Below are 24848 nucleotides of genomic sequence, written 5' to 3'. Positions count from 1 at the left end.
AAGTGCAGGTGCCCATGGGCATGTGCACTCCTTGGACAGCTGTCAGCAAACCAACTGACAGCTGCCCAAGAAGCGCACATGCCCGTGGGAAAAAAATCTTCGAGACCAGTTGACAGTGCTACATTAGTTTGTAACACGAGGGTTACTCGATATACGCAGGCCTGAAGATGACATAATGTAATGTCGAAACTGGTTGGCTAATAAATGGTATTGTATTATTGGAAATCGCCCACCTGAAGTCCTGCACTTCAGACATAGGATGGAGTTACATTGATAGGAACTACTGTGAAAGAAAGACTTATTAACTATTCAAATAAATCGCATCACTAAAAAGGTGTTCTAGAAGCATTGGATAAAGTGAACTATACTAAAGGTATATTACTCAATCTAACCAAATCATTGGATACAATGATCGCAAAATACAAACTGAAAATAAGGGGTGGGGCAGGGGTGGGGGGGGTGGGGGGATTAGTGAAGAAGTGGTTCCAGTCATATCTAGAAAACAGAATAATATATATATAAAATAGAGGGAAACATTCCACGTGGGAAAAATATATCGAAAAACAAAGATGATGTGACTTACCAAACGAAAGCGCTGGCAGGTAGATAGACACACAAACAAACACAAACATACACACAAAATTCTAGCTTTCGCAGCCAACGGTTGCTTCGTCAGGAAAAAGGGAAGGAGAGGGAAAGACGAAATGATGTGGGTTTTAAGGGAGAGGGTAAGGAGTCATTCCAATCCCAGGAGCGGAAAGACTTACCTTAGGGGGCCGGCCGCTGGTGGCCAAGCGGTTCTGGCGCTACAGTCTGGAACCGTGCGACCGCTACGGTCGCAGGTTCAAATCCTGCCTCGGGCATGGATGTGTGTGTTGTCCTTAGGCTAGTTAGGTTTAAGTAGTTCTAAGTTCTAGGGGACTTATGACCTCAGCAGTTGAGTCCCATAGTGCTCAGAGCCATTTGAACCATTTGAACTTACCTTAGGGGGAAAAAAGGACGGGTATACACTCGCACACACACATATCCATCCACACATATACAGACACAAGCAGACATATTCAAAGACAATGGTCTTTGAATATGTCTGCTTGTGTCTGTATATATGTGGATGGATATGTGTGTGTGTGCGAGTGTATACCCGTCCTTTTTTCCCCCTAAGGTAAGTCTTTCCGCTCCCGGGATTGGAATGACTCCTTACCCCCTCCCTTAAAACCCACATCCTTTCGTCTTTCCCTCTCCTTCCCTCTTTCCTGACGAAGCAACTGTTGGTTGTGAAAGCTAGAATTTTGTGTGTATGTTTGTGTGTCTATCGACCTGCCAGCACTTTCGTTTGGTAAGTCACATCATCTTTGTTTTTAGACATTCCACGTGGGAAAAATATATCTAAAAACAAAGATGATGTGACTTACCAAACGAAAGTGCTGGCAGGTCGATAGACACACAAACAAACACAAACATACACACAAAATTCTGCTTTCGCAACCAATGGTTGCTTCTCAGGAAAGAGGGAAGGAGAGGGAAAGACGAAATGATGTGGGTTTTAAGGGAGAGGGTAAGGAGTCATTCCAATCCCGGGAGCGGAAAGACTTACCTTAGGGGGAAAAAAGGACAGGTATACACTCGCACACACACCCATATCCAACCACACATACACAGACACAAGCACACATTTGTAAAGGCAAAGAGATTCGGCAGAGATGTAAGTCAAGGCAGAAGTACAGAGGCAAAGATGTTGTTGAAAGACAGGTGAGGTATGAGTTGCGGCAACTTGAAATTAGGTGGAGGTTGAGGCCTGGCGGATAACGAGAAGAGAGGATATACTGAAGGGCAAGTTCCCATCTCCGGAGGTCTGACAGGTTGGTGTTAGTGGGAAGTATCCAGATAACCCGGACAGTGTAACACTGTGCCAAGATGTGCTGGCCGTGCACCAAGGCATGTTTAGCCACAGAGTGATCCTCATTACCAACAAACACTGTCTGCCTGTGTCCATTCATGCGAATGGACAGTTTGTTGCTGGTCATTCCCACATAGAAAGCTTCACAGTGTAGGCAGGTCAGTTGGTAAATCACGTGGGTGCTTTCACACGTGGCTCTGCCTTTGATCGTGTACACCTTCCGGGTTACAGGACTCGAGTAGGTGGTGGTGGGAGGGTGCATGGGACAGGTTTTACACTGGGGGCGGTTACAAGGGTAGGAGCCAGAGAGTAGGGAAGGTGGTTTGGGGATTTCATAGGGATGAACTAAGAGGTTACGAAGGTTAGGTGGACGGCGGAAAGACACTCTTGGTGGAGTGGGGAGGATTTCATGAAGGATGGATCTCATTTCAGGGCAGGATTTGAGGATGTCGTATCCCTGCTGGAGAGCCACATTCAGAGTCTGATCCAGTCCCAGAAAGTATCCTGTCACAAGTGGGGCACTTTTGTGGTTCTTCTGTGGGAGGTTCTGGGTTTGAGGGGATGAGGAAGTGACTCTGGTTATTTGCTTCTGTACCAGGTCGGGAGGGTAGTTGTGGGATGCGAAAGCTGTTTTCAGGTTGTTGGTGTAATGGTTCAGGGATTCCGGACTGGAGCAGATTCGTTTGCCATGAAGACCTAGGCTGTAGGGAAGGGACCGTTTGATGTGGAATGGGTGGCAGCTGTCATAATGGAGGTACTGTTGCTTGTTGGTGGGTTTTATCTCGGAACTGTATAACTTATCAGTCCTTTGAATGATTATGGTTTTATATGTTGTAGTTGTTGTTGTCTTCAGTCCTGAGACTGGTTTGATGCAGCTCTCCATGCTGCTCTATCCTGTGCAAGCTACTTCATCTCCCAGTACTTACTGCAACCTACATCCTTCTGGATGTGCTTAGTGTATTCATCTCTTGGTCGCTTCCACGATTTTTACCTTCCACACTGCCCTCCAATGCTAAATTTGTGATCCCTTGATGCCTCAGAACATGTCCTACCAACCGGTCCCTTCTTCTTGTCAAGTTGTGCTACAAACTCCTCTTCTCCCCAATTCTATTCAATACCTCCTCATTAGTTACGTGATCTACCCATCTAATCTTCAGCATTCTTCTGTAGCACTACATTTTGAAAGCTTCTATTCTCTTCTTGTCCAAACTATTTATCGTCCATGTTTCACGTCCATACATGGCTACACTCCATACAAATACTTTCAGAAATGGCTTCTTGACACTTAAATCTATACTCAATGTTAACAAATTTCTCTTCTTCAGAAACACTTGCCTTGCCATTGCCAATCTACATTTTATATCCTCTCTACTTCGACCATCATCAGTTATTTTGCTCCCCAAATAGCAAAACTCCTTTACTACTTTAAAATGTCTCATTTCCTAATCTAATTCCCTCAGCATCACCCGACTTAATTCGACTACATTCCATTATCCTTATTTTGCTTTTGTTGATGTTCATCTTATATCCTCCTTTCAAGACACTGTCCATTCCATTCAACTGCTCTTCCAAGTCCTTTGCTGTCTCTGACAGAATTACAATGTCATCGGCGAACTTCAACATTTTTATTTCTTCTCCATGCACTTTAATACCTACTCCGAATTTATCTTTTGTTTCCTTTACTGCTTGCTCAATATACAGATTGAATAACATCAGGGATAGGCTACAACCCTGTCTCACTCCCTTCCCAACCGCTGCTTCCCTTTCATGCCCCTCAGCTCTTATAACTGCCATCTGGTTTCTGTACAAGTTGTAAATAGCCTTTCACTCCCTGTATTTTACCCCTGCCACCTTTAGAATTTGAAAGAGATTATTCCAGTTAACATTGTCAAAAGCTTTCTCTAAGTCTACTAATGCTAGAAATGTAGGTTTGCCTTTCCTTAATCTATTTTCTAAGATAAGTCGTAGGGTCAGTATTGCCTCACATGTTCCAACATTTCTGCGGAATCCAAACTGATCTTTGCTGAGGTTGGCTTCTACCAGTTTTTCCATTTGTCTGTAAAGAATTCGCATTAGTATTTTGCACCTGTGACTTATTAAACTGATAGTTCGGTAATTTTCACATCTGTCAACACCTGCTTTCTTTGGGATTGGAATTATTATATACTTCTTGAAGTCTGAGGGTATTTCGCCTGTCTCATACATCTTGCTCACCAGATGGTAGAGTTTTGTCATGACTGGCTCTCCCAAGGCCGTCAGTAGTTCCAACGGAATGTTGTCTACTCCTGGGGCCTTGTTTTGACTCAGGTCTTTCAGTGCTCTGTCAAACTCTTCACGCAGTATCATATCTCCCATTTCATCTTCATCTACATCCTCTTCAATTTCCATAATATTGACCTCAAGTATATCGCCCTTCTATAGCCCCTTTATATACTCCTTCCACCTTTCTGCTTTCCCTTCTTTGCTTAGAACTGGGTTTCCATCTGAGCTCTTGATATTCATACAAGTGGCTCTGTTTTCTCCAAAGATCACTTTAATTTTCCTGTAGGCAGTATCTATCTTATCCCTAGTGTGATAAGTCTCTACATCCTTACATTTGTCCTCTAGCCATCCCTGCTTAGCCATTTTGCACTTCCTGTCGATCTCATTTTTGAGACGTTTGTATTCCTTTTTGCCTGCTTCATTTACTGCATTTTTATATTTTCTCCTTTCATCAATTAAATTCAATATTTCTTCTGTTACCCAAGGATTTCTACTAGCCCTAATCTTTCTACCTACTTGATCCTCTGCTGCCTTCACTACTTCATGCCTCGAGCTACCCATTCTTCTTCTACTGTATTTCTTTCACCCATTCCTGTCAATTGTTCCCTTATGCTCTCCCTGAAACTCTGTACAACCTCTGGTTTAGTCAGTTTATCAAGGTCCCATCTCCTTAAATTCCCACCTTTTTGCAGTTTCTTCAGTTTCAATCTGCAGTTCATAACCAATAGATTGTGGTCAGAATCCACATCTGCCCCTGGAAATGTCTTACAATTTAAAACCTGGTTCCTAAATCTCTGTCTTACCATTATAGAATCTATCTGATACCTTTTAGTATCTCCAGGATTCTTCCAGGTATACAACCTTCTTTTATGATTCTTGAACCAAGTGTTAGCTATGATTAAGTTATGCTCTGTGCAAAATTCTACAAGGCGGCTTCCTCTTTCATTTCTTCCCCCCAATCCATATTCACCTACTATGTTTCCTTCTCTCCCTTTTCCTACTGACGAATTCCAGTCACCCATGACTATTAAATTTTCGTCTCCCTTCACTACCTGAATAATTTCTTTTATCTCGTCATACATTTCATCAATTTCTTCATCATCTGCAGAGCTAGTTGGCATATAAACCTGTACTACTGTAGTAGGCACGGGCTTTGTGTCTATCTTGGCCACAATAATGCGTTCACTATGCTGTTTGTAGTAGCTAACCCACACTCCTATTTTTTTATTCATTATTAAACCTACTCCTGCATTACCCCTATTTGATTTAGTATTTATAACCCTGTATTCACCTGACCAAAAGTCTTCTTCCTCCTGCCACCGAACTTCGCTAATTCCCACTATATCTAACTTTAACCCGGAGATCAGAGTGGGGGACTATTTTACCCCTGGAATATTTTACCCAAGAGGACGCCATCATCATTTATCCATACAGTAAAGCTGCATGCCCCCGGGAAAAATTACGGCTGTAGTTTCCCCTTGCTTTCAGCTGTTCGCAGTACCAGCACAGCAAGGCTGTTTTGATTAGTGTTGCAAGGCAAGATCAGTCAATCATCCAGACTGTTGCCCCTGCAACTACTGAAAAGGCTTCTGCCCCTCTTTAGGAACCACACGTTTGTCTGGCCTCTCAACAGATACCCCTCCGTTTTCATTGCAGCCTACAGTACAGCCATCTGTATCGCTGAGGCACGCAAGCCTCCCCACCAACGGCAAGGTCCATTGCGCATGGGGGGAGGGGGTTTATATACAGGCATAGAATTTCCCGGCGCCGAAAACTAAACACAGGGAAGAAACGTGTTTTGGAAAGATCTTTGATGTGCAGCAAACATGTACGCTGCATATTTTCGTACTACGAAAGTATATATTCAAATTCCACAAAACACTGCATGTTACTTTCCAAAGCATTGAAATCGAGATTGCGATGCACTTTTGTAAGCCAGTCACAGCTCATGTCACATTGTCTCGCCAGCTGATGTCAGCGGGTATTCAGAGCTTAGGACACGTGATGTAGTCAGCCAATAGCAACATCACTGTTCAGTAGCGCGAACACACTAACAGAAACCGTTAATGGTTTAAATTAATATACATAGTGTTGCTACATGAAACACAAAGCTTTCACATGTAATCTTGGCCTACAACATTAATATGCTACAAGAGAAGCTAAGCTTTCACATATAATTTTGGTCTTTTATGCGCATATTACAATTTAAGATATATCACAAAAATGTACCAGAAAAATTTTTTATCACAAAAATGTACCAGTAAAATTTTTAATAACGACAGAAATTTCTGATCTTCTGGTCTCAAAATTCATCTAAATGGCTCGTCATCGAAGAGTTGATTTTTAAATGAGAGTGAAACACTCTGTGATTTAATAAATTCATCGTACATTCTCGCACATAGCTCTGGTGTAACTGCCAGAATGGTACTTTGATGGTAATGCTTTTCAAACCACCATTCCGAATATTTTCCCGCGACCTGTTAGAAATAGGTTCATTTCTGCAGTTGCCAGAGAGCGCAAGATGACAGGCGTCACCGCGCTTGCACAGCTACGATGTCATAGGGAGCCTGTATGTTCGTATGTGTAAAACATTAAAAGATCTTACATTATATCATAAAAGAAACAAGACATCTGAGGATACTCCAAGAGCATCGGAATTTCATGACCCATACTAAAATATGCGCATTTAAAGTGCACATTCCCAGTGAAGTAGGCCATGTCCTGATAATAAGTTTTCAATGTGGTTTTCGGGACGTAAATTTTCTTGGAGTACCAGTACTGTGTTATCCCATGTTTGGTTCTTTATTACAGCATAATGCCATACGTGCTGGAAGTTGAAAATGTGCACTTTAAATGCAGCGAACAGTGTGTGGAATTAAACACTTCATTTCAAATATATTGTCTGCCTCAGTGGAAAAGATTAATAAAAGAAAATTTCTGTAGCAAACTGACAAAAATGACTTCATTGTTCTGTAAGACAATTAATGCTCGACTGTCAGAAAGGGGAAATAAAATCAAATCTGCAACTAGTAACTCATTTTAGCCTTCTGTAATTATGTGAATGTATTTTAATTCACTTGATGGCTCCTGGCAACAGAAATCTTTTGTTTTCATTTGACATGAGAGCAGTAAACGAAGAGGAAACAGCAAAATCACTGAATGTAAAAACAGGGCACGTGGAGACTATCCACTTCCCCACTAACTCAGACTGTTCTGCACATCAGCCCCTGATCTACGATATTTCTGAACCAGAGTAATACTCCGCCACTCACTCGAGCGTTTGAGATAGGACGTAAAAACAAAAAATGTTCATTTTGCAGCACACATCTTTCTGAAGAGTTTGATGGATACAACATATGTGTTTGAGGAAATGTAACATGTGTTACTTGGTCGTAAGTGTGCCAAAATGCAGTGTCTCGCCTCCTCACAAAGCATTCTCCTATCGTACATCACTGTGCTTCGCTCTGTGGAACTTAAATGTGTATATTTTGTAATGGATGCCACCAAACCATATTCAGGACAGTGAAAATTAAAATGTCCTGTGGCGCCTCTCCTGCTTACAGTCGGCCGGTTTGACATCTTGTCCCTCTTCTTCTTCTTCTTCTTCCTTTTTTTTTTTTTTTTTTTTTTTTTTTTTTTTTTTTTTTTTAAAGAAATCTCCAGAAAATTTGCACTCTTTATTCCCTATCAGTTAGCAACTTGCTGCTTTGTGTGACATAAAATGAAATATAGGATACATAAACCCAGTAAAGACATGAGACAAGCAAGACAATACACATTTCTTCAATCCTTAGCTTCTAGAATTTTTTCTGTCTAATCTTGCTACAGCTTTACATGGTGTGCTTTCCTTTCTGCAGAAGAATCTATTACCTCAAAGCTTGTCAAACGTTTTGCTACATGAAAAGTTGAAATGTCGTTGTCTAATACTGAAAAAGCTGTCAATACAAATAGGACCCAAGACTGGTGTGGTTTCCTGATTTAATTACATCTATTTTGTCACTGTCTGCTAGATAAAACAAAATAAGCCTTTCTAATACTGCAACAATTGTAATACACATCAAATAAACGAGACTGTTTTGGCACAATTGTCCTTTTCTGTAATGGCAGAATATAATTCACAAATGTGATTTGAGACTTTCTCGGCGTATTCCATTCGTGAAATCTTCTTGGGTGATCAGCCGAGTAAAGGCGTCGTCTTCTCGCAACGTTTCGAAGGGTTTCGTACCCATCATCTTCGCTTGAAGATGATGGGTACGAAACCCTTCGAAACGTTGCAAGAAGACGACGCCTTTACTCGGCTGATCACCCGAGAAGATTTCACGAGTATAATTCACAATGTACCAATATCAAATGCCTATTAGACCTACTACAACCAAACAGCTTCATGTTAGGAAATAGTTTCACACTTCATCCATACGCTCCAATTTCTCAAGTATGAAATTGAAAAGCAGTAGTACAGAATTTTTATAGAAACTGGAATCGTCACATTGTTCCACAATTTGTGTGATGCACCCGTTTCTTCTTCCTCTTTATAACAAACAGTCTTGTTATCACTAATTCTGTAACTATTCCTGCCAATGTCAAAGCTTATTCACAGGTTAACCTCAATAACTCTGCCAGAATCACCGGTTTAGTTATCCCATGATTATTCTACGGTCAGGTGTTGTTACATGTTCGTACAACGCGTTTTCCACGCTTCTTGCAGAATAGAACTTAATGCAGCTGCTGGCCAGGGACTGTACAAATGGTTCAAATGGCTCTGAGCACTATGCGACTTAACTGCTGAGGTCATCAGTCGCCTAGAACGTAGTACTAATTAAACCTAACTAACCTAAGGACATCACACATCCATGCCCGAGGCAGGATTCGAACCTGTGACCGTAGCGGTCACACAGTTCCAAACTGAAGTGCCTAGAACCGCATGGCCAGGGACTGTACAACTGGCCCTTACTAGTATAGCGATAGTTATAACAACGCAAACCCAATCAACCACACAATCAGACAGCGGTTGCCATACATCTGTTTGGCCTTGCTCCGCTCAGCTCGTACAGCCCATTTTGTCTGTAGGAAAGTTTGTTTCTACATGCGACGAGGATTCCCCTGACAGAGACATCATGTATACTATGCACGCATTCACAAATCAACTTATGATTCATTCAGAAATCAAATGGTTCACGTGGCTCTGAGCACTACGGGACTTAACTTCTGGGGTCATCAGTCGCCTAGAACTTAGAATTAATTAAACCTAACTAACCTAAGGACATCACACACACCCATGCCCAAGGCAGAATTTGAACCTGCGACCATAGTGGTCGCGCGGTTCCAGACTGGAGCACCTAGAACTGCTCGGCCACTCCGGCCGGCTTCAGAAATCAACTTAGAATGTATTCAAAAATATTCAAAAACTGCCGGGAATGCGTTTCAAAGTCATATGAATAATCGATAGACTAACGTGTGCTGGATGCTAGTCGCTTTGTGAAACAGGGTTTTTTCCCTCAAGAATATGAATCTCCCCCCCCCCCCCCCCTACCCCCGCCCAGATCTGGGCCTGTTGCACATGCATAAATCCGGCAGCTTGGGCACTCCAGTAAAATTTTTCCCGGTAGCATCTAGCTGCTTGCTGTGACCACTTGCACAGCCAACAGCCACATTTCTGTAGCCAGAAGTGGGAGAAGGTACTACTCAACTGCACATGCGCATGATCCTGCTCGTTACTGCTAAAACGGATCTAGTGTAAACAGTTGTGACATCATGCTCATCGGAGGCAATTTGTCACGAAGCATTGCATAGTCTTCCTAAAGCCTTTGACACATTTTGCTGTTGGCAGATGCTTGTATGAGCACTGTGTTTTATTGTTGTATATGGTGCATTTCTTTTGCAACTGAAGTTTTATTTTCGTTTTTTCTCTCATTCATGTTTTATTGCTTCAGTATTATTCTGCAGTAGCGGGATACAGTAATATCCTTTGTTAGAGTATCAGTTCTTACCAGTCAAAATTACAAAAATTTAACTGAAAAAAGAAAAAAAATGGAAAATACCCAGAATTCTAAAAAATTCCCGGGTTTTTCCCAGATCTCCCGGTTGTCCTGGGTCATATACACCCTGCAAAACTAACCTGAACTGTAAAATTTTAATTTCTACATTCAGTTTGAGTACATTTTAGAAGTATCCACAAATGTTAAGAATCACTGTACTGGAATGTTCTGTAACTGTGTATATATTGTATGTGTTCTGGCCGGAGGCAGTTCACTCTGCACTCTTGTATGTGCAAGTGCTGAATAAACCTTCATTAAGCGAAGTTAATATTCATCATTCATCTAAGCACACCTTTTTCTACGTGCAATCATTCTGATGGAGGTGCTGGTTACTGGAACTTGTGATACCGCACATTATCAATGACACAATGGCTCCCATCAGGCCACGACAGAGCTGCCATTTACGTGGCGAGAAACCTGAGTTTGAGCCATATTCAACAGATCACAATCTATCAGAGACAGAAGAAGAAGAGGGCATTACGATGACGGCAACTGTGTGCCACCAGGTGAGACATCCTTCCGGGTTCTCTGGTGACGATGGCCAAGATCGAAACAAGTGGCTAAAGGTATATGAGTGTGTAGCCAAATTTAAATGGGATGGCACCGTGTGTTTGGCTAATGTATTTTTCTACTTGGAGGGTACTGCCAAGCAATGGTATGAGAACAACAAGGAGAAGTTCACAAGCTGGGAAGTATTCATGGCAGAACTGGCCAAGTATTTCGCCGACACACAACAACAGGAGTGCAACGCTGAAGATAAACTAACGTGCAGGGCACAGCGCCCAGAAGAAACTACAGCATCCTACATTCAGGATATCTTGGAGCTGTGTAAAATAGTGGATCCTAGAATGAAGGAGAAAGATAAGGTTGCACATCTCATGAAGGTTGTTGCTGAGGACATGTATCAATCACTACTCCTGAAGGAGGTTTCAACAGCAGTTGACTTCATGAAATGGTGCCAGTATATCAACATAATGCATCAAAAAAAAATTACATGCAAGAAGTATGAACGGCTGCCAAACGCCATATCGATGTCTGTGACGGAGGAAGGAACTGATTTCACAAGCGTTCTTTGTCAGATAGTGAGAGAGGAAGTTCAGAATTGGATTGCAGGGCCAGCAAAAAACCGAGATTCTTCAAGAGCTCATAAGGGGTGAAGGGGAACAGACACTGAACCCAATCTCTCGTCCTTCATTTCCCTTTAGAAAGGTGAAAAAGTCGAGACCCAGGCGAAGTTACGTTCCTACAATGCCGCATGAGGAACCTGCTTGGGCACTAAAGAAGACTGACACCTGGAGGACACAGGATAACCAACCAGTATGTTTCCACTGTGGATGACTGGGACATGTGGTGTGTTATTGTCGAGAAAGGCAGCATATATTTTATGACGCCTGCGCCAGAAGACAGCAGACCAATCTTAGCTGATGCCAACTCCGGGACGACGAAGATGAACAAGAAGATGTGGGTGCTGGATGACGTAGGTCACCATCGCCGCAAGCTAGCTGCTGGAGAGGATGCTCCCATACAAGCCAATCAATGTCTCCATTGCCATTTAGAAGCTCCAGCCAATTACCTAGCTGCTGCAACCTGGAAAACTAAAGGGTGCGACCTTCATTGGAGGTGAGGCCGCTGAAGAGAAAAATCCTCCACCATTGATCACTACAGAAATGATAGGAAACTACGTCAATTTCCTCATGGATGGTCGATCAGCCCAAGCTCTTGTGGACTCTGGAGCACCAAATTCAGTCAATCCGTAGAAGTTCCGTCGCCAGTTGCAGAAAACCATATTCGTTGACAACAAAACATCTCTGCTGAAGGTGGCTAATGGGAAATATGTAAAACCTACAGGAAGATGTGTCATGCATGTGGGTATAAGTGGCCGTACACAGCCCCTAGAATTCATCGTCTTACAAGAGTGTAGTCATGACGTCATTCTCGGATGGGACTTTTTGAAAGCTTCTCAGGCAATTATAGACTGTGGTCACTTGAAGATTATGCTAGATGAGATGAGAGACTGTGGACAGGAAGATGTGCAGCCCAGTGTGTGTGTGTGCTGGATGAAGTGCAGTCGGCGCTAGAAAGGTAACTGTCATGTGTCATGCCATGCATCAACCCATGGATCTTGTAGTGGAATGTAAGAAAAGGATACCACTGAAAAATAACTTGGTCACCCCAGCCTCTGTCATTTCGTTTAAGAACAGATTCAGTGAATTGTGGATAGTTAACTGTTGCCGAGAACCACAGATCCTTCCAAGACACATGCACATTGCAAATGCTGAGCCGTTAATTGCCAAACAGCTGAGCATCATAGAAACCTCCCATGCCGATTCTGTGGGTAAAATTGCTGCTACCGCTATGAGACAAGATCTTCCAGCTCAACTATCACCAGATCTCACTAAGGAACAACAGAAGAAGCTACTTGCAATTCTTCAAGAGTTCTCTGAATGCTTCAATTCACAGGTAAAGAGCAAATTAGAAAAATCGACGGTGAAGCACCAGATTAGCACTGGAGACCATCAACCAATAAGCCAGAGAGCATACCGTGTGTCAGCAACGGAACGTCGAATAATTCGCAGTGTGGTAGAGAAAATGATGAAGAATGACATCATTCAGCCTTCACAGAGCTCATGGTCGTCACCAGTGGTTCTCGTCAGGAAGAACAATGGCAGTTGGTGCTTTTGTGTTGATTACAGGAAGCTTAATAAGATAACTAAAAAGGACGTTTACCCCCTTCCACAAATTGATGATACACTAGACAGTCTGAAGGGGGCTAAGTTTATCTCAACCATGGACATGTACTTGGGATACTGGCAAATCGAAGTAGATGAGGCTGATCATGAGAAAACTGCATTTTTCACCCCTGAGGGCCTGTATGAGTTTAAGGTAATGGCATTTAGTTTGTGTAGTACACCAGAAACTTTTCAACAGATGAAGAATAATCTCCTAAGTCACGTGAAGTGGACGATGTGTCTTTGTTATTTAGATGACATTATAGTGTTCTCAGAGACGTTTGAGGAACACATAAAAAGACTGAGGGCCGTTCAAAGTGTCTCTTTGGAGCAAAAGAAATCAAAATACTTGAGACACCTTGTGTCAAACAAAGGTGTGCGGCCAGACCCAGAAAAGGTGAGATGTATAATGAAATTTCCTATTCCTAAAAGTATTAGAGATGCAAGAAGCTTCCTCAGATTATGTTCTTATTACCGTAATTTTATCAAAGACTTTTGTATCACAGCCAGGCCACTCCAAGAGTTGTTAAAAGCCAATGCTAAATTTATCTGGGGTGGTGCTCAACAAGATTCTTCGGATGTGCTGTGAAAAGCTCCGACAACTGACCCCGTACTTGGTCTGTATGATGAGAGAGCACCTACAGAGCTACACACAGATGCCATTGGGTATGGGATTGGTGCTGTTCTGCTGCAAATTTTGAATGGAAAAGAGAAGGTTATAGCCTATGCTTTTAGGGCACTTACAAAAGCTGAGAGAAACTACTCAAAGAGAATGTCTTGCTGTGATCTGGGCCATGTGCAAATTTTGACATATCTCTATGGAGGACCATTCACAGTTGTCATAGACCATCATTCAAATTGTTGGTTGACAGGTCTTAAGGATCCAACAGGACGACTCGCCAGGTGGGCACTACATCTTCAAGGGTATGACATTACCATAGTGTACAAAAGTGGAAGACAAAAGGTGCCAACTGTCTCTCAAAAAACCCTGTGCAAGAAAATCAAGACTTTGATGAAGATAGTGACTGTCTCACTGCGCTCCAGGATCTCTCTGCTGAGCAGAAGAAGGACGCCAAGATATCTCAAATTATGCTTGCCTTAAATCGGTCAGAGGATGTGAAAGGACAATTTAAGATAGTTAATGGATTACTTTGCAAGAAAAACTTTGATCCGTTTTGAAAGAGGTTGCTACCAGTGATTCCTAGCATATATGTTCTACAGAAATTCCATGACACACCTGAGGCCAGACTTTTAGTATTTATTAAGACATACGGTAGAATCCGCAAGAGATATTTCTGACGAGGTTTATTTAGGAGTGTCCATCACTATGTGTCGCACTTTTGAGAGTGTCAGAGGAGAAAGGCAGTTCCTCAGAAACCACCTGGTCGACTCACATCAATTCCACCAGCCGAAACGCCTTTCCAGTGTGTTGGGATTGACCTCGGATGATTTTCAACATCTGCTAGTGGCAATAGATGGATTATCGTTTACACTGATTATCTGACACACTATGCCATTACAAAAGCCACGAAAACAGCTGAAGCATTCAAGGTAGCCAAATTCATCGTGGAAGACATTGTATTAAAACACGATGCCCGAAGGTCATAAATTACGGATCAAGAGAAAGTTTTTCAATCGAATCTTGTGACAAAGGTAAACCGCCGGTGCAACATTACTCATCACATGACAACTGTCAACCATCGGCAAACTAACAGGCTTATTGAATGCCTTAATAAGACCTTGGCTGATATGCTATCAATGTTCATCAACGTTGAGCAGAGCAACTGGGATGAGGTGCTACCTTTCATAATGTTTGCCTACAACACCGCCAAACAAGACACCACAGGATTTACACCATTTTACCTGGTGCATGGACATGGGGCGACTACAACAATGGACATTGTGTTCCGTTACATCCTGATGATGTGGACGATGACTACATCAGCCAGGTGTTAACCAGTGCTAAGGAAGCGCGGCATTTATCTCGACCCCGCATGCTACAGGCTCAAGAAAACGATCGCCGAAGGTATGATGCGAGCCACCACCCTGTTGTCTACCAGCCTGGTGACCTCATCTGGATCTTTACTCCTGTTTAAAAGGTTGGTCTCTCTGAGAAGCTCCTCAGGGGCTACTTTGGACCTTATAAGGTTGTAAAACAGTTGTCTGATTTTACTTATGAAGTCGAAGATTTCTACCCCGACACAAGACGACGAAAGATCAGAGATACAGTCCACGTCCTTCGAATGAAGCCCTATAAGGATCCTGCAACCCAGGGTAAATTTGAAGCTCCAGCAACAGGCAACAAGCAGAAAGGTGATGAAGAACATAGCGGCAAAGGAAGTTCCAAGGAGATCACTGCCAGGTCGAACCTCAGTCATATTTTAGTACATGACATAAATTTCACTTGATACATCTACTGCTTCCTGAGAAAAAGCGGTCTTAACAGATAGATGGACAGACAGACAGTCGAGGGAGGGGAGGATGATAATAATGATAATGATAATGATGATAATAATAATAATAATAATAATAATTCCCGTGGAGGCCCGGGAAAAGAATAGGCCTCCGGTATGTTCTGCCAGTCGTAAAAGGCGACGAAAAGAACAAACCACTAATAGGGCTAACCCCCCTTTTAGTGTGATTAGTTGGTTCAGGACAGAACTAAAGAAGCCTCGGACAAGCGCCGTCATGGTCGGGGACGACGCTTGAACCCTATGCCCGCCCACAATGGTAACGACACTGCTAGCCTACTGGAAAATGATTTAAATCCAAATAGAGGTGTTTTGCAGGATATGCTTCCTGCAACCACCCTAGAAGGAAAACAAAGACAGAGGATGAGATGGTTAGATGAAGTTAATCGACACCTCATGTTCTGTTATTACCAAGCAATAAACCTAGGAACCAACACAACTGGATACAGATCACAAGTATACACAACATTTATTACCAGATACCCAGAATTAAAATTTTTAACAGAACAACGACTAGCTGATCAGATCTGTGTAATAATCAAAAATAACAGGATACCCCAGTCAGAATTAGAAAACATCAAACAACAAGTACAACAAATACTGGAACAAAATAATGTGCAATCAGAAGAAGAAGACAATACAGTAATGGACTCAAACATCCCAGAGCAAACAAACAAAGAACAACACGCACCAATTAAACAATCAGAGGAAAACGAAATCTTAAGACAGCCACCAGAACAAGCACAAATAGAACACGAAGTGACACAGATGTTAGATATAGAAGAAAAATTTCAGCTAACATATATAGAATACAAAGACACAAATACAGACATTAGACCATTCTTGCATAGACCACCAAATAACCCACAAGTCGAAACAACAATAAAAACCATCAACACAATAATACACAACAAAATAAATGAAAACACAACTATGGAAGAGTTACAACTACTGGTTTATACAGGAGCACTCACTACACTAAATATACACACTAGGCAGAGATCAGAACCAACCAACACACAGAAGAAACCCACAAAACCAGCATGGCAACACAGGCTACAGATCAAAATAGAAAAACTGAGAAAAGACATCGGACAGCTAACACAATTTATAAGAAATGAAATCTCGGGGAAAAAAAAAAAAAAAAAAAAAAAAAAAAAAAAAAAAAAAAAAAAAAAACGAAAAAGGTTAGGTAAAATCTCACAACAAGAAGCGACAGAGCAATTAGACGAAAAGAAGCAGAAATTACAAGCATTAACCAAACGACTCAGAAGATACAAAAAAAGTGAAAATAGAACGAAACAAAACCAAACATTCAACACAAACCAAAAGAAATTTTACCAGACAATAATTAACACACACATTAAAATAAACAATCCACCAAACATAACAGACATGGAACACTTCTGGAGCAACATATGGTCAAACCCGGTACAACATAACAGGCATGCACGGTGGATACAAGCAGAAACAGACACATACAAGATGATACCACAAATGCCTGAAGTGATAATTTTGCAACATCAAGTCACCCAAGCAATTAATTCTACTCACAATTGGAAAGCCCCTGGAAATGATAAAATAGCAAATTTCTGGTTAAAGAAGTTCACCTCAACACATTCACATCTAACTAAATTATTTAACAGTTACATTGCAGACCCATACACATTCCCTGATACACTTACACATGGAATAACTTATCTGAAACCTAAAGATCAAGCAGACATAGCGAACCCAGCTAAATATCGCCCCATAACATGCCTACCAACAATATACAAAATATTAACTTCAGTCATTAAACAGAAATTAATGACACATACAACACAGAACAAAATTATAAATGAAGAACAAAAAGGCTGTTGCAAAGGAGCACGAGGATGTAAAGAGCAACTGATAATAGATGCAGAGGTGACATATCAAGCTAAAACTAAACAAAGGTCGCTACACTACGCATACATTGATTACCAAAAAGCTTTTGATAGTGTACCCCACTCATGGTTACTACAAATATTGGAAATATACAAAGTAGATCCTAAATTGATACAGTTTCTAAACATAGTAATGAAAAATTGGAAAACCACACTTAATATCCAAACAAATTCAAATAATATCACATCACAGCCAATACAGATTAAGCGTGGAATATACCAAGGAGACTCATTAAGTCCTTTCTGGTTCTGCCTTGCTCTGAACCCACTATCCAACATGCTAAATAATACAAATTATGGATACAATATTACTGGAACATACCCACACAAAATCACACATTTGCTACACATGGATGATCTAAAACTACTGGCAGCAACAAATCAACAACTCAACCAATTACTAAAGATAACAGAAGTATTCAGCAATGATATAAGTATGGCTTTTGGAACAGACAAATGTAAGAAAAATAGCATAGTGAAGGGAAAACACACTAAACAAGAAGATTACATATTGGATAACCACAGCGACTGCATAGAAGCGATGGAAAAAACGGATGCCTATAAATATCTAGGATACAGACAAAAAATAGGAATAGATAATACAAATATTAAAGAAGAACTAAAAGAAAAATATAGACAAAGACTAACAAAAATACTGAAAACAGAACTGACAGCAAGAAACAAGACAAAAGCTATAAATACTTATGCCATACCAATATTGACCTACTCATTTGGAGTAGTGAAATGGAGTAACACAGACCTAGAAGCACTCAATACACTTACACGATCACAATGCCACAAATATAGAATACATCACATACATTCAGCAACAGAAAGATTCACATTAAGCAGAAAGGAAGGAGGAAGGGGATTTATCGACATAAAAAACCTACATTATGGACAGGTAGACAATTTAAGAAACTTCTTTCTAGAACGAGCAGAAACTAGCAAAATACACAAGGCAATCACTCATATAAATACATCGGCTACACCACTGCAATTTCATAACCACTTCTACAACCCTTTAGATCACATAACATCAACAGATACGAAGAAAGTAAATTGGAAAAAGAAACCACTTCATGGCAAGCACCCGTATCATCTAACACAGCCACACATCGATCAAGACGCGTCCAACACATGGCTAAGAAAAGGCAATATATACAGTGAGACAGAAGGATTCATGATTGCAATACAGGATCAAACAATAAACACCAGGTATTACAGCAAGCATATTATTAAAGATCCCAATACCACAACAGATAAATGCAGACTTTGTAAACAACAAATAGAAACAGTAGATCACATCACAAGTGGATGTACAATACTAGCAAATACAGAATACCCCAGAAGACATGACAATGTCGCAAAAATAATACATCAACAGCTTGCCTTACAACATAAACTTTTAAAACAACAAGTTCCTACATACAAGTATGCACCACAAAATGTACTGGAGAATGATGAATACAAATTATACTGGAACAGAACCATTATAACAGATAAAACAATGCCACATAACAAACCTGACATCATACTCACCAATAAAAAGAAGAAATTAACACAACTAATCGAAATATCCATACCCAATACAACAAATATACAAAAGAAAACAGGAGAAAAAATTGAAAAATACATCCAACTGGCTGAGGAAGTCAAAGACATGTGGCATCAGGATAAAGTTGACATCATACCAATTATACAGGAGTCATACCACACAATATCCACCAGTACATCAATGCAATACAGCTACATCCAAACATATATATACAACTACAGAAATCCGTAATTATTGATACATGTTCAATTACCCGAAAGTTCCTAAATGCAATATAACACATACCGTACAGTGACGCTTGATCAAGGTCCGCATCACTTTCCATTCTTAACCAGACTTAACGTCTGAGAAAGTAAAGAAATAATAATGTTCATGAAAAGATTCCAGAAGACCGGAAAATGGCTCTTATCCAACTTCTGAGGTCATCAGTTGCCTAGAATTTAGAACTAATTAAACCTAACTAAGCTAAAGACATAACACACATCCATGCCCGAGGCAGGATTCGAACCTGCGACCGTAGCGGTCGCTCAGCTACAGATTGCAGCGCCTAGAACCGCATGGCCACTCCGGCCGGCAACAAAATCTAAAGACATAATTGTAATATTTATAGATTTTAAAAATACATTTGATTTGGTTGATAGGTAAACACTAGATAAAGCGATTTGAGAATTCGGTATTATTTCTAAACTAGCAAACGTTATTCATGACATCTCACACACACCAAACCAAATATAAAGTTTTGTGGTGAAATACCTAAGACATTCAAAATGAAAACTAGTGTAACACGTGGTGACAGTCTGTCTCCACTCCTCTTCAACTTGTCCTACAGAAATAGTAAGAGAATGGAAACAAAAACTAAAAGAACATAAGCTATCACCAATTAAGACTGGGGACTAAGAACAGAGGTACTGAAATCTACTGTCTAGCATTTGTGGGTGATTTTGCCATTATTTCTGAAAACCTAACAAATGCAGAAATACAAATCAATCTCATAGAAGAAATAGCCAACAAAGCTTGTTTAAGAATTTCTGTAGAAAAAACAAACAAAAAAATGCTTCAGAAATGCTAGTAATAGATACTGGACAGATAAAGAGGGTAAATAAATTTACATATTACTGAGAAGTGGTTCAAGAAAATGGCTTGCAAAAATTTTCTGTACCAGAAGAAGTACATAAAATGGAGAGAGCATATGGTATAATCAGGAACATTTACAACAAAAGGCCTCTCCCTAAAAAATTGAAAATACAACACTACCACTCAGTAGGAAAACCAGACTCACTCTATGCAAGTGAATTTTAGTACTGAATTACAAGTTACACAAACTAAGAACTATATCACAGCACAGAAAACATAACTGGAAAACTATGAAAGAGGTGACTGCTACTTTATGAACATTTATACGAAATTAATGGCAACAGGTTAATCAAACAGATTTTTAAATATCTTTGGGACAAGAAGTCAACAACAGCCTGGATTCAGGAAGTTAGTAAATATTTGGAAAGAAACAACATAAGTGAAAAAGATGCAACAGAAAGTGAAATTTTTGAGATAAAAGTGTTAAAAATGGAAGGATTCCAAGGCAGGAGGGAGAAGAACACAGGGTCAAAATTGTCTCAGGGCAGAAAAAGAATAGATAGTGAGAAGATGAAAAAAATACTCGAGGAAGAAGAAAGAAGAACAATGAAATTGGCGCTTGGTCATGAGATGACTCAAATGGAAGAAGAAGAAGAAGAAGAAGAAGAAGGATGTTCATGTGATATAATCACAAAATAACAATTCTGGGATTACGAGGTGTGGCTAGAAAAAAACCAGACTAGTACTGGTGAAACAATAAAACGAATGCAATAAGGCTGAAAGTCGCGTGGCCTGTCACGTGACTCTCGCTCCACCTACTGCTCGAGTTTCATCTGCCTCCTGCACTCAGTCTGCCCGTGGCGTCTGTTTTAAGTAGTTGACGTTTTGTCTGTGCGTTGGAAAATGTTGAGTGTACAGAAAGAACAGCGTGTTAACATCAAATTTTGTTTCAAACTAGGAAAATCTGCAAGTGAAACGTTTGTAATGTTACAACAAGTGTACGGCGATGATTGTTTATCGCGAACACAAGTGTTTGAATGGTTTAAACGATTTAAAGATGGCCGCGAAGACACCAGTGATGACACTCGCACTGGCAGACCATTGTCAGCAAAAACTGATGCAAACATTGAAAAAATCGGTAAACTTGTTCGACAAGATCACCGTTTAACAATCAGAGCAGTGTCTGAGTTAACAGGAGTTTCCAGGATGTCTGAACAAATCATTCTTCGGCGTTCCTTCTGTTCAATTGTGAGACACTTTGGAACCATTTTTGAACACACTTTGTTCATGTTGAAACTTTCATGAAGAATCTGCCTAACACTTTCCTTGTCAACTCCTGTTAACTCAGACACTGCTCTGATTGTTAAATGGCGATCTTGTCGAACAAGTTTACCGATTTTTTCAATGTTTGCATCAGTTTTTGCTGACAATGGTCTGCCAGTGAGAGTGTCATCACTGGTGTCTTCGCGGCCATCTTTAAATCGTTTAAACCACTCAAACACTTGTGTTCGCGATAAACAATCATCGCCGTACACTTGTTGTAACATTACAAACGTTTCACTTGCAGATTTTCCTACTTTGAAACAAAATTTGATGTTAACACGCTGTTCTTTCTGTACACTCAACATTTTCTGACGCACAGACAAAACGTCAACTACTTAAAACAGACGCCACGGGCAGACTGAGTGCAGGAGGCAGATGAAACTCGAGCAGTAGGTGGAGCGAGAGTCACGTGACAGGCCACGCGAATTTCAGCCTTATTGCATTCGTTTTATTGTTTCACCAGTACTAGTCCGGTTTTTTTCTAGCCACACCTCGTATTTCTGTAGTTGTACTGTGAAACCTTGCTTCATGCAAAATTTCATGATTCCACAGCAATGGGAAGTACCCTGCAGGATTTGATAAGCAAGTTTGTGAGTATCAAATTATTTAATGTAAATGGCTGTATCTTTGGTTTGCACTGACTTAGAAGGGTCAATTTTTTACTTCGACACGGAACTGTAAACCTTAGTATGTGGCAGAAATTTCGCCTTGATATGTCTACCTGTTCTTGAGAAAATAGTTGGACTGAGAGACGGGTGGACAACAAAGTTATCCGTAAGAGTTCTGTTTCTACCAACTGAGGTATGGAACCCTAAAAATATTGACTACACTCTTAAGAATTATTTAGTACATGATTTTGAAACTAGACAGCCATAATTTGCAACTCAACAGAATAAAATTAAGTGAAAACTCAGCAGGGTTTATTGTACAATGCCATTAAATTATATAACAAATTGCCACAATATATAATATGCATTGCTGCTACCTGCTCTTTCAAAACAAAACTAAAAAATTATTTACAAAATAAATGTTTTTATATGACAGTGGAGTACCACAATTAAAACTGGTTACTTTATTTAAGGAGTTCTGTATTCCAAACTATATATAAATAATAATTATTTAAGACTAGAAAAATAAATGTAATTAGATTAAAAGAGAATTTACTGTCATTAATCATGTAAAAATTAATTTTAAGCTGTTAATTTTTCAATGTTTCAAATGACAAATTCCATACAATTAAATTGTTTCATGGATTAATAAAGAAATAAATAAGTCACTCAATATATGTAAAATAATTATTAAGAGACCATGTGGTATTTACATTATTAGAGAGAATTGTTTCAAATTAATTTTTTTTGAATCATCATTTGATATCCTTGAACTTAGAAAACAATGTTCACAATAAAGTATCTTGCCTGTTGAATGTCAAGTGATATAATGGCTTTGTTGGTGCCATAACAAGCATGATGTAAATATCTACCTAGAAGAGGTGTCTCATTTTCCTAAGCTGCATGTATATTACCATATATCTAATATGCTTACCTCGTTATAAAGGTAGGCAGCATGTCTTGAACATAGAAAATGTGCTGTTATAGTCTGAAATGTATATTTTGTTGAGTCTGCTACATACTGTGTCTTCTCCAAGATTGTAGACAGTGCAATATCTGCAAAATAGGAATAAAGCCTCATTGCAATTGAGTTATGTTACATCACCCATGTAAGTAACTCTACCTTACTTTCATAACAAACATTAACAGTAGCATTATCACATGTCTGAATGTGGGAGGGGTGGGGGTGAGGTGATAGCTTGGTGGGTCATTGGGTGTTGGGGGCTGAGAGAGGGCAGCTAGGTGACATAAAAGTGATAAAAAAAATGACAAATGTTAGTGATATATCCGTAACAGTTGGGTTGCTAGACTGAATGGTATCAATACTGATGACAACTGATCCATAGGGGTGAGTGGAAAATGGATTGTATGTAAAGTGTCGGTATAGAATGTGTGAAACAACTTCAAACAAGCTTGTTACACTTATCACTTGGTATATGGAAAATCAGTGGAGCAAAGGCTTGCCGCACTTCCCACTGTAGGCGTGAGTATGGGACAGTTGTGACATGGAGGGGGGAGGGGGAAGTATTGACAGATAATAGTGTCAAAGGTCTTCAGGTCTGCTGATTAACTGGTGACATTTCACTCCTATTGGAGGGGCAGGAGTAGAAATGTGCTGACATAAATAGGCAACATTGAGTTTTCAGCTAGTATACAGTAACTAACATACTGTACGGCTGCGTCGGCACATTCCTCAAAAGGAATTAACTTCTGTTCAGTACAGAGATAGATGGCACAGCGCTGAGATGTGAGAGGGTGCATGGTGAATGGCTCCCATGCCCATAGCTCACCTTCCACCAAATGGTTCCTGATGGTCCTAATCAATGCTATGGTTTCGAAACTTTCTGGCAGATTAAAGTTGTGTGCCGGACTGAGACTCGAACTCAGGACCTTTGCCCTTTGCAGGCCAAGTGCTCTGCCAACAGAGCTACCCAAAATGAAAAATGACCCATCCTCACAGCTTTACTTCTGCCAGTACCTTGTCTCCTACCTTCAAATTTCACAGAAGTTCTCCTGCGAAACTTGCAGGATGAGACTCCTGGAAGGAAGGATATTGCAGAATCATGGCCTAGCCACAGCCTGGGCAATGTTTCCAGAATGAAATTTTCACTCTTCAGTAGTATGTGTGCTGATATGAAATTTCCTGACAGATTAAAATTGTGTGCAGGACTGAGACTCGAGCTTGGGACCTTTGCCTTTTGGGGGATAGTGCTCTACCAATTGAGCTATCCAAGCATGACTCACAAACCATCCTCACAGCTTTACTTACACCAGTATCTTGCCTCCTACCTTTTAATCCACAATATCCTTTATTCCAGAAGTGCTAGTCCTGCAAGTTTTGCAGAACGTCTGTCAAGTCTGGAAGGTAGCAGATGAAGTATTGGTGAAAATAAAGCTATGAGAGTGTGTTGTGAGCCACGCACAGGTTCCTCAGTTGGTAGAGTACTTGCCTGCAAAAGGTAAAGGTCCCAAGTTTGAGTCTTGGTCTAGCACACAGTTTTAATCTGCCAGAAGTTTCATATCTGCACACAGTCAACAGCAGAACAAAAATTTCATTCTGGAATGCTATGGTCTTATTCAATAGCAAGCAATATTGGTCTGAATTTGTGCTGCAATCACTTTGTGATCAGTAGCAAAGAAAGATAAAAGCAGTAAGGAGTAACAAAAATGAGACCAGTGACGAACTTAACATCAAAAGTTGGGAATACAAAGCAGATGAAGTGAAGGAATTCTGTTACGAAAATAATGTATGGTGGATGAATCAAGGAGGATATAAATAGCAGAATAGCACAGCGAGTATTGCTTGCCAAATAAGCCTACTAGTATCTAACATTGGGCTTTATTTGAGGAAGAAATTTCTGAAAATGTACACCTGGTGCTGAGCATTGTGTGGAAGTGAATCGAGGATGATGGGGAAACTGGAAAAGAAGAACACTAAAGTATTTGAGATGTGGTGCTAAAGA

At 40.4% G+C, this 24848-nt stretch overlaps 1 protein-coding gene across 1 annotated transcript in view; it reads right to left on the bottom strand.

Annotated features, from left to right (window-relative positions):
* LOC126204146 (uncharacterized) overlaps positions 1-24848 on the bottom strand; it is a 75230-nt gene that overhangs the window by 32379 nt on the left and 18003 nt on the right. The window contains exon 3 of the mRNA XM_049938555.1: positions 22820-22941. Within this exon, the coding sequence (XP_049794512.1) occupies positions 22820-22941 (122 nt within the window). The remainder of the gene's footprint in view (positions 1-22819; positions 22942-24848) is intronic.

Source organism: Schistocerca nitens, chromosome 9 (assembly GCF_023898315.1).
Source record: "Schistocerca nitens isolate TAMUIC-IGC-003100 chromosome 9, iqSchNite1.1, whole genome shotgun sequence".
NCBI classification, from domain to species: domain Eukaryota; kingdom Metazoa; phylum Arthropoda; class Insecta; order Orthoptera; family Acrididae; genus Schistocerca; species Schistocerca nitens.
Note: the sequence above shows the minus strand (reverse complement) of the source record. Positions and strands in the feature narration are given on the sequence as shown.